At 55.2% G+C, this 14543-nt stretch overlaps 1 protein-coding gene across 3 annotated transcripts in view; it reads right to left on the bottom strand.

The window, feature by feature from the left end:
* Window positions 1-771: 771 nt before the first annotated feature.
* The window catches only part of ZBED4 (zinc finger BED-type containing 4), a 34350-nt gene continuing 20578 nt past the window's right edge, over window positions 772-14543 (bottom strand). For 2 of the 3 annotated variants that reach the window (XM_034643979.1, XM_034643980.1), the window contains exon 2: window positions 772-8158. In XM_034643979.1, coding sequence (XP_034499870.1) covers window positions 4300-7815 — 3516 coding nt within the window. In that variant the 5' untranslated portion in view covers window positions 7816-8158 and the 3' untranslated portion in view covers window positions 772-4299. Of the gene's footprint in view, window positions 9766-14543 lie in introns of those variants that run through there. The other variant, XM_034643981.1, reaches the window with a different exon arrangement.

Genomic DNA, 14543 nt, shown 5'->3' with positions numbered 1-14543 from the left:
TGTTAGACTTAAGTTCCTACCTTTAGCACGTCCAGGGCGGCGAGGACCCCACGCCTGCCCTTCATGCCCGTCCCTGCTGCGATCCGTGGGATGGGCGTTTTAAATCCACCTGTACTTCAACCCCTGGAAGATATTCCTGTTTAAAAGTCTTCATTTTGATTTCCCCGCTTTTTACCCAGGAATGTTCTCCTTCTTCCTTCTGCCTGGAGAGCTCCCTTGGAGGGGGTCGCAGGGAAGGTCTGGTGGCGACAGATTTCTTCAGTCTCGTTCTGTTGAAAATGTGGCTTCCGCCTCAGTTGGAGGCCCCTTTTCCAGGAATGTGAACCAGTCTGGCTCGTGGAGCCCTTCAGACGCCACCCGCGCTCCTGTTGAAACTGTCAGCCGCCCCCGGAGGAGTCCCTCTGCACGCAAAGGTGTCTTTCTTCCTCTGCTTTTCATATTTCCTCTGTCTTTGGTTTCCAGCACTCTGCTGTTTCATGTACCCCGCTTGGGGCTCGTGCATCCAGATGTGGACGGCGGGGGTCAGCCGGGCAGAGCCCCAGGCGCCCCTCCCTCGGATTCGAGACCACGGACTGAATCCCTGACTGGTCCCGCGTCAGTTTCAAACGTCCCGCGTTTACAGATTCTTACACTCTGGCGGCAATCCCCCGCTTCTGTCACCTTTCCTGAGCAGATTCATCTCAGAGCCCACGTCTCGGCTCTGCCTCGGATGCCCTGCGAGTCTGTCTCTTGTCTGTGGCCGTCCATCTCACAGTCCTTGGGTAATAATTGTTTTTTTTTTTTTTTGGTGTGTCTTGTATTTTCTTACTGAGAGTCAGGTTGAATCGTGAAGTTACAGACGCTCTGGATATTTTCACTGAAAGAAATTTACATTTTCCTGATGCAATCGAGCCCACTGTGTGCTGGCTGGTCTCCCGCTAGCCCTGGAACCCGGGGCCCCCGCAGTGGCAGCCCCCGAGGTCGTGTCTCCCACACGGGGCGCCTGTTTAGCTCCCAGCTGCCGTCCCGGGCACGCACACCTCGCAGGAGTCGGCACCTGCCTCCGGGCAGCGGCCCCACACGAGGCCCCTCCTGAGGCTCCCCGCTCTCCAGCACCTGGGCTCCTGGAGTCCTGGCCACGTCCCTGTTGGGGCCACCGCGGCTGGCTCGGGCTACCACCTTCTGCACACGAGCCGGCATCCCTACGGGGGACTCTGCTCGATGGGACTGCTTCCTCAGATCCCGGGGTATCTGCTCTCTCCTGCTGTCGGAAAGCTCTTTCTAAAACTCTATTTTCTCTGGTTGATGGTTCTCGGGGAGGCCCAGTCTGCCGCCAGCTGCCGCCTCGAAGTCAGAAGGGAAGGGAAGGGAATTTTAACATTAAATATAAAAGTCCAGGGTTTGATCAACATACAATATTCACTGAAAGGAGACCCTGACCTCATACAAAGGGCTTTTTCTCAGCAGTGACCAGAGAAGTCACGCAGCCCGCCCAAAACGTCATCTGGCATCTGAAACAAGCAGCTTGTGATTCAGGTTTGAATGGAGTGAAAGCGGGACATCTCACAGCAGACCTGCTGTCCTCATCAGGCTGGCCACTGTCCTCCTCACACACCGCTGTCCACGTCAGCCATGCCTTCCTGTGGGACCGTCAGCCACGCGAGGACATGGACAGTCTGCCACTCCCGCAGTGCCGGACGGCGCCACGGTTCCAGAACCACCCGGCGGCCACAGGGTGGGATGAATGTGTGAGGGGCCACCTCCTTGGGGCCAGTGCCTGGGGGACGTGCTCTGCAGCCCCTTCCCACAGCTCCCACGCAGACAGTCACCCACATGCCTCGCTGGACAACAGCAGCTCGAGGCCACAGGTTTTAAAAGCTGGACAGAAAAGTAGACCACATCAGAAGCAACAGGACCAATGCGCTGCAAACGCTTGTGCTCTGCGGGCCTGGGGCGTCTGCAGGAACGACCGGATGGACGGCCAGGGCTGCGCTCCAAGAAAGATCCACAGACACGCGGCCTAGACCACGGGCTCTGATGAGCAGGGACCATGTCCACATTAGCCACCATGTGCCAGGGGCTGGCCGGGGCGCAGGGGAAGGAGGGCCGCCGGGTCACTGAGTGAACATCATCTGTATCCTGCACTTCCTCTGCTCTCTCCTTTCAGGGCACAACCCGCGACGCCCAGCAGGTCGCCCCTCCTGCCCACGCGCAGCCCCGCAGCCAGGACGGCTGGGCAGTGGAGTCACCTCCGTCCGCAGCCCCACAGCCGACTGGATGGGGCTGCCCAAGCGCCTCTGGGGCTGGAGCCCTGCTCTGGCGGGGGGGGGCGGCCTCCCCCAACACCAACAGGCTGGGGAGTCCTGGCACAGGCCGCCAGCCCATAGCTCGCTGTCCTTGCGCGGTCGGACCCTCAACAAGTGTACCAAGTGCACGCACACGCATGTGAGCGCCCGGCACTCCACTGGAGCCCCCCTCGGCTCCCAGAACTCACGGCAGGCGTGTGCAGCTCTTCACGTGCAAAACGGAGACACAAGAGCTCCTCATCCGGGAAAGCCATGGGCTCCGATACCTGAGCTTCAAGCAGCCGTTCTGGACTCGTGCACTCGCTTCCTGCAGCTCGGTTAGATCCTGGCTGGGGAAGACCGACGGCGGGCGGAGCCCCAAACGGGCGAAGGCCCACACAGAGCATCACTCCGTGCACACACTCACAGAGATTCGCGCGGAAGCCCCACGTCAGCACGATTCTCTAGTCTGTCCCTGGCCGGTGCTCCTTGGGCGTCTGAACACAGGCTGCTCTCGGGGGACACGTGCCCCACCTCGCAGCTGGGAGGCACGGGAAGGGTGTGCGTGGGCCACAAGGTGGAGGCCACCCTGTGCTGCCCACGGGCTCTTCCCCTGCGGCACCCAATACACAACAGCACTGGCTGTGGACACGGGACCTGGAGGTCTCGCCGTGTCGCTCTGTCATCAGAAACGCTGTCCCTGACGTGAGAATCACATCTCTGCCATCCCCAACCCAGGTCGGGGGCCAAGACGGAAATTCTGACTCCGGAGGCTGCACGAGTGTGGCTCCCCAGAGCGGGACCCTCCTGTCATCCGCAGAATAAAAAGCCAGTGTCGTCCAGCAGTAGAAAATTGCAAATAAAAAGTTTAATTTCAAAAACTGAGTTCACCATTTATAAATACACTAAAACATAGTCAATGCAAATCCAGATTAATAACAGGTATTTTTTTTAACAAAACAACTTTTCTAAAAGGTCATAGGCAAATGAGTGACTTGTTTATCCAGAATATTTAATTGGTTTGAAGTAAGAAAATGAACCCTTTTCTAGATGTTGCAGCACAAGTTCTGAAGACAGATCATTGTTAAAAGAATGACAACTGACGCTTCATTCTGCTGTCCTTGGGATTCTAAAGCACCCCAGCGATGGCTAAATCTTCCCTATTATATATATATAAAAAAAATCTAGACGCCTAAGGCTATTCTTACAACTGCAATATAATGATCTCCTCCCTGTTAATGAGCCATCTCTTCTAAAAAGAATTTTATACATAATTTGATCAAATTGGGGTCAGTGGGGTCAGTGCACAAATCTCAAAAGATAGCTTCCTGGTGTCGAGACAGCAGGTCCGAGGCTCGTGATCAGGGTCGACCACACGAACCCTGAACGCGGAAGCACAGACCGGGCACGCGCTACCGGATCACCGCAGAAACGACATTCCAGGACACGTCTAAGTGTAGTTTCCTCTTCAAATGCCACACCTCTGCTGCCGTAACCAGTTATGTTCCAGAATATCCTCTGTACTCGACATACTTTAGAGCCTGCAGTTAAAAACTGCTCAGCGGGATGGCTTGAGCTCCACCTCCTATTTACAGATTTCATCGAACAGCCACAAAAGCTGTTCTGTTGAATTAAAGCAATTTTTAACTACAATACAGTACCTGATTTGTGGTTTTTACATAATTGAATAAAAAGCCTACAGAATAAAATTGTTTACATCTCCTCTGCCGTTCTAGGAAAACAAATTACTAACCCCCCACTTTAAAAAAACTTTACAGTTATGAATGAAACCCTAATCATCGTATTTCATCATCGGCAAGACAGGCTCTTCCTTGCCGGCCTGTGGGAAGCCCGCGGCGACGCCCGGCCCACAGGACTGGGAGTAAGGCACACGTAGACATTACAGTGACGCCAGACGGTGAGGCTCGTGCCACCTCATCCCACACGGTCCCTCCCGGGGTGCGCCCCACCCGGGACAGACGGCCGGTGCCCGATGAGCAACAACGGTTTTCGTCCGGCGGCTCGGCTGCCAGTTTCAATACTGAAAGTATATCAAGGGAAGATTCACTTTCAAAAAGATGAGTTTTTCAAAATGTTCCATCATGAGCCTGGACTGGCCGAAGCTACCGTTCTCCGTCGGCGTGTTGAACAGCCTCTCGGAAGGGACGATGCTTGGGGGGCAGCCCAGGAACCTGACGGCCAGCGCGGCCAGGCCCGGCCAGGCCGACTTCTTCAGGCTCCAGTAGGTGAGGGGGTCACAGCCGTGCTCGAGCACCTCTTCCTCCAGGTACGCCAGCACCATGTCCTCGGGCACCTTCGTCTTCTCCCTGGGGCCCTTCTTCGTCATCTTGGCCATGAGGGACCACAGGTTGTCCTCCCCGACCGCGGCCTGCGAGGGGGAGCCCGCGTCACACCCGTTGGAGACGGGCGCGTCCTCTGAGGTAGAATTCAGCGCTTCCAGTTCCCTGATTAGATCCTGCTTGTACTGCTCCGCCTCCTCTTCCGAGAACAGGGAGGCCTTGTAGCGAGGGTCCAGCAACGTGGCGAAGATGTACCTGGGGTCGTGCAGGGCGGCCGCCAGCCGGCTCGCCATGGCTTCCTTCAAGGACTTCAGCATGGTGTCGATGCCCGTGGTCTCCTCGAAGAGCATCTCGACCTTGCGGCTGAGGATGTGGATCATGGGGATGACCTGGCCGAGCGTGGACACGTGGGCGCTCATCTCGCGGCTCGCGGCGTCAAAGGGCTTCAGGGCGTGGCACACGGACTGCATGACCTCCCACTGGTCGCAGCTGATGAGCTCTCTGAAGTTGCACTCGATGGACATCTCGTTGATGGCACGCTTCTGCTCGATGAGCCGCTCGAGCATGTGGAAGGACGTGTTCCAGCGGGACGGCACGTCCTGCAGCAGGTGGTGCTGCGGCAGCGCGTACTCCCGCTGCAGCTCGGCCAGCCTCTCCTTGGCCCTGGGCGACCGCTGCACCCGCTCGCACAGCTTCCGGGCGATGCTCAGGAGACCCTGCACCATGCGCTGGCTCTTGAGGGCCTCGCTGACCGCCAGGCTGACCGTGTGGCTGAAGCACTGCACGCTGGCGCGCTCGCCCTCGCTCAGCGTCTTCCCGATGCTCGCGTTGTCAGTGACCGTGATCCCGATCTGAAGGCCGGCGGACGTCACCCAGGCCTCCCACCAGCACTCCAGCTGCTTCCGGATGCTGTTGCCGCTGTAGTCACAGTCGACCTGCGACACGTCCAGCAGGGCCGAGCAGTGGTGGTCCTCGCAGTACGGCCGGGCCGACGACGCGAAGGTGACCCAGTGGGCGGTGAGCGTCAGGTACTCGCGGGTCTGGTTACTCATCCATATTCCGGACGTGAAGTGGATCACGCCGCTCTCCGCCTCCTTCAGGTGCGACAGGACGATCTGTTTCACATTATTGTACATACCTGGGATGGCTGTCCTCGAGAAGTAGGAAGGTGAGGGCAAAGAGTACTGAGGTTTCAAGTATTCGAGCAGCCTGTTAAAGCCAACATTGTCTACAAAAGAATATGGCTGGAGGTCAAGTGCAATCATTTCCGCTATGAGACTTGTGATTTTTTTGGCAACTGGATGAGAATCATAAAACTTCTCGTTGGCGTCCTCGAAGGAGGACGCTCCCGCCAGCTGCGCACTCAGGGGCCCCCGGAGGCTGGGCGAGGAGGCCCGCGGTGCCCTGGGTGCGTCGGTCTTGAGCACGCTGCTGTGGAAGCGCTGCAAGTGCCGCAGCAGGCAGCTGGTGCCCAGGTTGGTGGGCTTCTTCCCCCTGCTTATCGTGCGGCCGCAGTGCAGGCACACGACCTTCGTGGGGTCTGCGGAGCAGATGGAGAAGTGGTTCCACAGCTTGGAGGTCTTCTTGCTGCTGACGGGAAAGAGAACCTGATTGTTTTTCGTAACCATGGTTGGCAAGTCAGTCAATTTGGAGGAGGGACCTTCTGCGGAAGCCAAGGTGGCGTAGGGAGAACCGGCCAGACTGGCGCCCAGAGAGCCCTTCTGGCCGCCCACGACCTCCGGGTGGCGTCTACAGAGATGCCGCATCAGGCAGCTGGTGCCCACGTCGCCCCTCTTGCCCCGGCTAATGACGCAGGCACAGTGTCTGCACACCGCCTTGAGGCTGTCCGTGGGTGCCAGTGAAAAATGCTGCCAAACGCCCGACTTCAGCCTCCTCGTGACCTTCTTGGTCTGCTGGGACACGGCACCACACTCCGGCAGACCGGGGCTCGCCCCGCCAGCCTGCGGCTTCTCGGGGGAGGACGCCACAGAGGCCTCGCCCACGTCGTCGGAGGACAGCGCCGACGCGTCTTCCATCGGCGCCTCTCCGGCGTTCAAATGCACCTGCAGGTCCTCAGTCAGCCGGTCGGGGGAGGAGGACGCCGAAGGGGACTCCTGGACCAGCTTCCCAGGAGAGGAGGACACGGAGCTCGGGTCTCCGTCGGGAGGCGGCAGGGCGGGTAGCAGGGTGGGGGGCGCGGCGTACGGGGGCGGGATGCCGGTGCCCCCGCCGTTCTCCTGCAGCACGATGGAGCGGTGCGCCCGCCACATGTGTCTGATGAGGCAGCTGGTGCCCAGGTCCTTCCCGTTCTTGCCCCGGCTGAACTCGTTCATGCAGTGCACGCACACCGCCTTGGAGTTGTCCAGGGGCGACAGGTAGAAGTGCTTCCACACGGCCGACCGCCTCCTGGACCCCGACGTGCTCTTCGGGAGCGGCGGGTTTTTCTCCACCCCGTTCTCTGCGCTCTCCTCACAGGGGAGGGTGGGGAGGTGCGGCGGCCCCCCCAGGGCCTCCCCCCTGCCATACTTGTCAGGGGCGCACCCGTCGGAGGGGCCCTCTTCAGACGAGACCGCAGACACAGACTCCTCCGTCACATCATCGGGGGACGGGACCTTGGGCGCCAGCGCCGGGGCGAGCTTGATGGGCGACGGCACGGCGCCCAGGTCCCCGCCGTCGGCGGGCTGTGGCGGGAGCCGCAGTGCAGGGGGCGAGAGGGAGGGCAGGGCCGGCAGGCCGCCGTTCTCCTGGTCGAGCACCGTAGGGTGTGCCCGCCTCACGTGCCTCATGAGGCAGCTGGTGCTCAGATCCTTCTCGTTCTTCCCTCGGCTGAACTCCTTCATGCAGTACGTGCAGATGGCTTTCGTGCTGTCCCGGGGGGAGATGAAGAAGTGCTTCCAGGCCGGAGACTTCTTCCTGGAGCTCACGCCGCGGCCCGAGAGCAGGCTCCGCGTCACGGCCTCCATGGCCACGTCGTACAGCGTGCTACTGTACTGCGAGAACAGAGACCCATACTCCTCCTCCTGGTCGGCCGGGAGGCACTTCCCGGGGGGCTCGCGGCCCCGGCCCGCCTCCCTGGCCTCCGCCCGCTGCCCACCACCCTCCGCCTGGTTACCGTCCTGCTCGCTCTTAAACGCCACTCCTTCCAAACCGTGATTAGGGATTCGAACATCCTCCTCGTCTACTTTAAAATTTATTTTCTCAGAAACAAATTCACCATCCCTTTTGGGATGAGTTTCCTGCTTATTCTCCATGACTGACCATAACTACTCTGGCTGCTTCGTCACGTTACCTTAGGTGGGTAAAGACCTGATCCAAAGGGTCATTTGTGCCCCCAAATGTACGTTATCTTCAGCTTTTAAAAAATAATTCCATCTTTCGAGCCGCGTATGAATGTGGCTGATCATAAACCTGACCGAAGACTACGGCACGTGGAGAGCACGCCACCTCATCTCAGGGCGTGGCGTGCCACCTGCCAGGAGCCCCGCCACGACCCGCTTCTCGGCGCAGACACGAACTGACGTGGCAAAGACCTGCGTCTTGTCCTGGAAACCGGGCCGTCGTCATCTTGATAGCAGGGTGACCCTCTTGCATCGTCTATAAAAGAAGGCGGAATCAAGGTGAGCACTGACCTAAATCATACACTTCAAACCGATCCCGTCACGGATAAAACAGCCTCAATACACAGGAGAAATTCCATAACGATAAGTTAAAATTGAAAACATTTGTTCCTTGACATTTCACAATCCACTTATACGAGGAAAATATCCCAGAACTACAAAACAAGCAAAATATAAGGACATGAGTTTAAGTTACAACGGCCTATTCGTAAAGGGTTGGGGGAACAGGCTGGTTGGGCCCCACAGGGTCCAGAGCCCCCAAGAGCAGCTCTCCTCATACTTTGCTGTAAGAACGAATACATCAACTGGGGACGAAACCCAGCTGACCTGTGAGATACTCAATTCACAGACCAAACACTGAATGTCACAAAGTAAAGAGCAGCTCCCAGCATGTGACAGGGAGTCCGCTAGAGCCGAGCTGCACCAGGCCAGGTCCCATCTGTCCACGGTACTGCACAGGCACCAGGAACCGGGACCCGGCAGCAAATGCACAGAGCCGGCCCGCGCACACGGGGGCGGAGTGCACACGGGGCGGGGACGACAGGAGGCCGCTGGGGTGGAGGGAGCAGCTCACAGAAAAGCTACTAAGGCAGCAACAAGAGGCCGTTCCCGTGCCCGGCAGCAGAGACACCAGGAAGAGTGCACGTATATACAACAGAGGGTTCTAGAAAACCTACAACAAGCTTACTTTTTTCCCCCACACCAGCCAGGGGTTTACAATAAATACAATCAGCACAGAAAAACTTAAAACTATTCATAGTGCCAAACCAGAACGCCAAGTGGGAGGACAAAAGGCAGATTCCTGACCCTTTGGCCCAGCCAGCCCCCAAATAAAAGCCAACAAGGAGGAGAAATCAAGAAAACGAGAGGCAAAGAATCTGTGGGCGGAGAAGGGGTGTGTACAGAGTGGCCACGGAGGCCAAGAGTCAGGGAGGACCAGGTCCCTCAGCACGACTCGGCCGAACCTGAGCTGCCCAGGGCGCTGCGGCCCTGCCTGGCTGGGAGGCTGTGCCACGCCGAGGGCAGTACCCATGCACCTGCCCCGTGGGGTCAGACGGTGGCTGCCTGGGCTGCTGGGCTGGGGTCTGGCATGGGCTCTGCATGCACGTCCAGGTGCCCACAGAGAGGACGGGATCGCTGCCTGGCCCATGCCGGCCTCAGCCCCAGCAGTCCCCGGGAGTCCGGCCCCAGACTCACTCCGCGCCTCCAGCATCTGCACGGACACAGCATCCTCAGCCACGTCACGCCCATCCTGCCCACCTGATGCCAGCCAGCGGGGCCAGTGTCTAAACATGGCGAGAGGCACTTCATCCACCAGCGCAGCAGCGGCAACCCCACGGGGCTCTAGCTCGTCCCTGGCCAGGCCCACCAGCTGCCCTCGGGCTGCAGGCCCCACAGCGAGGACCCCACGAGCTGCAGTGGAGCTGCTGCCTCGGGTCTGCCCGGGCCACTGCGAGCCAGCTGCTCCCTGCAGAGCTGACTGCCCTTCCGCCGAGGCCCCTGTTGGCCACAGGGACGGCCCACGCCGGGGGCACTGAGGTTGTCAGAATGTGAGTGGTGAGAGCCGCTTGGTCTCTACCCCTGCCCCAGCCAGCCCCACGCCCCCTTCCTGTGCCCCTGCCCTGTGCCCAGCCACGCCGCACCCCCTGGACGCGCCCTCTTGCGTGGCAGCTCCCATTCCCACCTGGCTGCACGGCTCTCCCACATCACTCGTCAACGTGCACCTGGGCATGCCAGCGAGCAGGCCCGAGCAGCGGCTGTGCCCTGCTGTGCAAACCGAGGCTGTCCAGGGGCAGCACCCAACAGCGGCCATGCCAGCCAGCCAAGCCGTCACCAAGCGCCAGGAGCCAAAGGAGCGAGGCCAGCCCAGACTGTTCCAGAGCAGCACGCTTCTGAGAGCAAAGGGAAGCAGGACCAATAATAATGCTGAGATGACAGGCTCACTCGCAGCCTGCCCGGCAAAGCAGGACATGCGGTCACCCTAAAAAACTGCACTTGATGGCTAGCTCCCGCAAGAAGCAAATGCAGGTTTTCCAGAAAGCATCCCAAATCATGAATTCCACAGTCAGCCAAATACTCAGAATAAAAAATGAACTTCTAAATAAAATGTCAGGAAGCACCAAGGAAGCAGGCCACCAGGAGCGATAGCCAGCAGAGGCACCAGATTCAGAGCCCCAGGACTCCCCGGCATCACCGCAGAGCACAGAGTCATTACACGTAACCGTATTTCTAAAACAGGGCGTGTAATTACACAGCTCATAAGTACAATTAAGTGCACAATTTTCTCAAAAATAAAATACAGAAAACAAAGAAAAATGAGCAAAAAATAAGACACTATAAAAATGAGAAGCCAGATTTGGAAAAGACTTTTTAAAAAATAGAACTGTAAGTATATAGACATCAAAACCACACTGAGACACCCGCCGGGATGGCTCGACTCAAAAAGACAGAAAACAGCAGTGTTGACAAGGATGTGGAAAAACGGTGGCCTCACGCACGGCGCTTACCCTGGGGTGTAAGACGGTGGGGCCCCTTCGAAAACCACTCTGGCAGCTTCCCAAACGTACATGAAGTCGCCATACGACCCAGCAATCCCACCTCGGTGCAGATACCGAGGAGGAATGAAAACGTGCCCACTCAGAAACCTGTACGTGACGAGCTGCAGACCAGAGCTGGAGACCACCCAAACGTAATCTGTGAGTGGATGAAAAGATGTGACGTGTCTGTACAACCACAAGACCGTGGCCACCACGGACCCTGACGTCACCGAGCTAAAGGAAAGAAGCCAGACACAAAAGACCGCACACCGTGTGACTGAACTCACATGCCACGTTCACGGACAGGCGGGTCCACAGACAGAGCAGTGAGGGGAGGCGGGGGCCGGGGGAGCACGACAGGAGTGACCGCTGATGAGCTGGGAGCGTCCTTTGGAGTGATTAAAAACTCTGGAATCAGATAGTTGCAACCTTACGAGTATACTTCAAAAAGGTGTATTTTATGGTGTGTGAATGACATTTCAATAAAAAGAAATTATATAATTTTAGAATTAAAATCAAAAGAAGGGACACAGGTGATGACAACCAGCTGAAGAAGCAAGTAACAAACTGAAGACAGGTCCAGACAAAGAGACTCCTGAGAATGCAGTGCAGACGCGGGAGCAGACGGACACACAGTGCGGGCTGGTTGCGGGGAACCGGGCGGAGGGGCCGCAGTGTCAGGGGGGCTCCCGACACAGCGCCCACAACTAAGGGCAGACGTGCATATACACAGAAGCACACAGTACAGCAGACAGACACACGGACGAAACTGCAGAACAGAGAGGGTGGGGGAGACCTCGCAGGCAGACACTTGTCAGGACCCAAATAAAATAATATATCGCAAAAATTACGAAGACAGTTGGAGCAATGTGAACACTAAGTACATATCTGAATCTATTAAGTATTGATTTGGAGGGTGAAATGGTATTATGATGAAGTTTTATGTTCAAGTGTGTACAGATGAAACACTATGCTGTTTGGGCTGTGCTTCGAAATAATCCTGTTTGGGGTGGGGGGTGGACAGAAGGTACAGACGAAGCAAGACTGTCCACATGGATGATCACGGAATGAGCACGTGGCGGGCGTCACTGGATGCAGTTTACGGTTCTCACTACTTGTAGATATCCTTGAATTTTCCATGATGAAAAAGATTTTAAAATTACAGCCAATAATCCTCATAAAAATAAAAGAAAATTCCTTTTAAAACATTAACAATTCAGATTCAGTAATAAAAACTATAATATACCAGGACCAAACAGGGCTAATCCAAGACCGTAAAGTTCATTTAACATTTGAAAACAAGTCCATATAATTCACCACAGGAAGAGAATAAAAACCGTACAATCATTTCAACAGTGCAGGAAAAACACTGGATATAATTCAACACCCATTCATGATAAAAATTCTCAGCAAATGAGAAACAAAAATTTGTTAACCTGATAAAGGACACATAAGAACAGCCTACAGTCAGTATCGCTCATGCTTCATGACAAAGACTGAACACCACCCTCCTAAGACAGGAACAGGACAAGGGCGTCTGTCCCATCACTCCTGATCAGCGTAATGCCAGCAGCAGGGCCCAGAGCGGGGGGGTGGGGGTGGGGGTCCAACACAAGACACACAACTGAAAACATGGTCGTCAGATGGTCTTCACTCACGTTGAACATGTGTGAGGTAAAATCATAAGGAATCTACAAAAACTACTAAAAATAGTAAGTGAATTTAGAAAATCACAAGACACAAGGTTAATATAAAAAAGCAATTGAGGGCACCTGGGTGGTTCAGTCAGTTAAGCATCTGCCTTTGGCTCAGGTCATGATCCCGGGTCCTGGGATCAAGTCCCACATCGGGCTCCCTGCTCAGTGGGGAGTCTGCTTCTCGCTCTGCCCCTTCCCCCTGCATGCTCTCTCTAATAAATAAATAAAATCTTAAAAAAAAAATAAAAAATAAAAATGCAGTTGTTTTTGTATACACAACTGAAAAATAAAATGTTTAAAAATTCCACATTTAATATATAAATGTAATATATAAAGACATAAAATATGTAGAGATACCTTTAAAAAATACATCCAAGACCTGTACACTGAAAACGGAAACACTGCTAAAGAGATGAAGTTCTTGATTTGGAAAATCCAATATCGGTAAGATATCAGTACTTCCTGAATTGATCTATAAATTCAATACAATTCTAATCAAAATCCCAAAATGCTCTTTTTGCTATAGCTGATAAGCAGAGCTGAAAATTTATATGGAAATACAAAGAACCAGGAATAATAAAGTTACAGTTTACCCTTGAATGACACAAGGAGGTTAGGGCGCTGACCCCCATGGACTCGAAAATCTACATGTAACTGCAGACCCCCCCCCAACTTCCGCTGGAGACACAGTGGGTCTTGGACGGCACGGTGTGAACTACATGCATCCACGTCTACACAGATTTTTCCCCCGCTAACTACAGGACAGTTCTTAATAACAGTTTCTTTTCTCTAGCTCACTTTATTGTAAGAACACGGTATATAATAAATGTAACAGTCAATTGACACATATTTTATGGTTACATACCATTTTAAAAAAGAACACAGCTGGAGGACTTACAGTGACCTCCGCTTCTGGCCATGATAGAGTGATGAGGGTGGGCTCGCCTTCTCACATTAGACAACTAGTACCCCAGATAAAACATACGGAACAATGTTTTCCAGACCCTGGACAAGAGGAGAACAGGAAGCACGGGGCAGGGATCCAGAACACGGGAACGAGTGTGGTGAGCCCTACGGCCAGCAGGCTTGCCACCTCGAGCACAGGCTACCATCCAGGGCGCAGGAGCATACGCAGAGCCAGTGCTCCCACCAGGCAGCCCGGTTCGAATCTGCAGCACAGAGGACTGGAGACGAGGAAGCTCCATGGAGCCCAGGGATCTGTACAGGGCTCCCTCCCTGTCACTGGCTGATGGATCTGGGTAAGTGTAAGGAACCACCCTCAAAGAACCAGTGGAAAAAGCGGATGGAAGAATGACCAGGGCTCAGAGGGCTGGGAATGGCTTGTGTTCCCAAGAGGAAACAGCAAGGAGAATCCTCAGAAGGGCACAGACTCAGCAGGACACAGAGAATAATAAAGGCAGCTCAGAAGCCACCCTAACAAAGCCTCAGCACCAGCCCCAAGAGGGTGAAACTGCAACTAACTCATCCCACCCTAAGACAGGTCTCAACACTGCTTACAGGAACGTAACAACACACCCACCCGAAAAAGTAAAATTCAAGATGGCTACACATAAACTACCAGACACACAAAAAGGCAGGAAAACCCGACCCCGAACCAGAAGACCATGAACACAGACCCACCTAAGGCCCAGATGGTAACACTAGGAGACGGGAACACTAAAACAGGCATTATGAACACAATGGTATCATCTGAGGAGGTAAATGAAATGATAAACATAAGGACAAACTATGAAAAAAACCTGGGTGCTTGGGTGGCTCAGATGGTTAAGTGTCTGCCTTCAGCTTCAGTCACGGTGATCCTGGGATCCAGCCTGGCATCCAGCTCTCTGCTCGGCAGGGAGTCGCTTCCCCCCTTCTCTGCCCCTCCCCCTGCTTTTGCATGCTCTCTTTCTCTGTCAACTAAATAAATAAAATCTTTTTAAAAAAGGACCTGGGGTGCCTGGGTGGCTCAGTTGGTTAAGTGACTGCCTTCAGCTCAGGTCATGATCCTGGGGTCCTGGGATCGAGTCCCACATCGGGCTCCCTGCTCAGCAGGGAGCCTGTTTCTCCCTCTCCCTCTGCCACTCCCCCTCCCCCTCCTCAGGCTCTCTGTCAAATAAATAAAGAA

Source organism: Ailuropoda melanoleuca, chromosome 15 (assembly GCF_002007445.2).
Source record: "Ailuropoda melanoleuca isolate Jingjing chromosome 15, ASM200744v2, whole genome shotgun sequence".
Lineage (NCBI taxonomy): Eukaryota > Metazoa > Chordata > Mammalia > Carnivora > Ursidae > Ailuropoda > Ailuropoda melanoleuca.
Note: the sequence above shows the minus strand (reverse complement) of the source record. Positions and strands in the feature narration are given on the sequence as shown.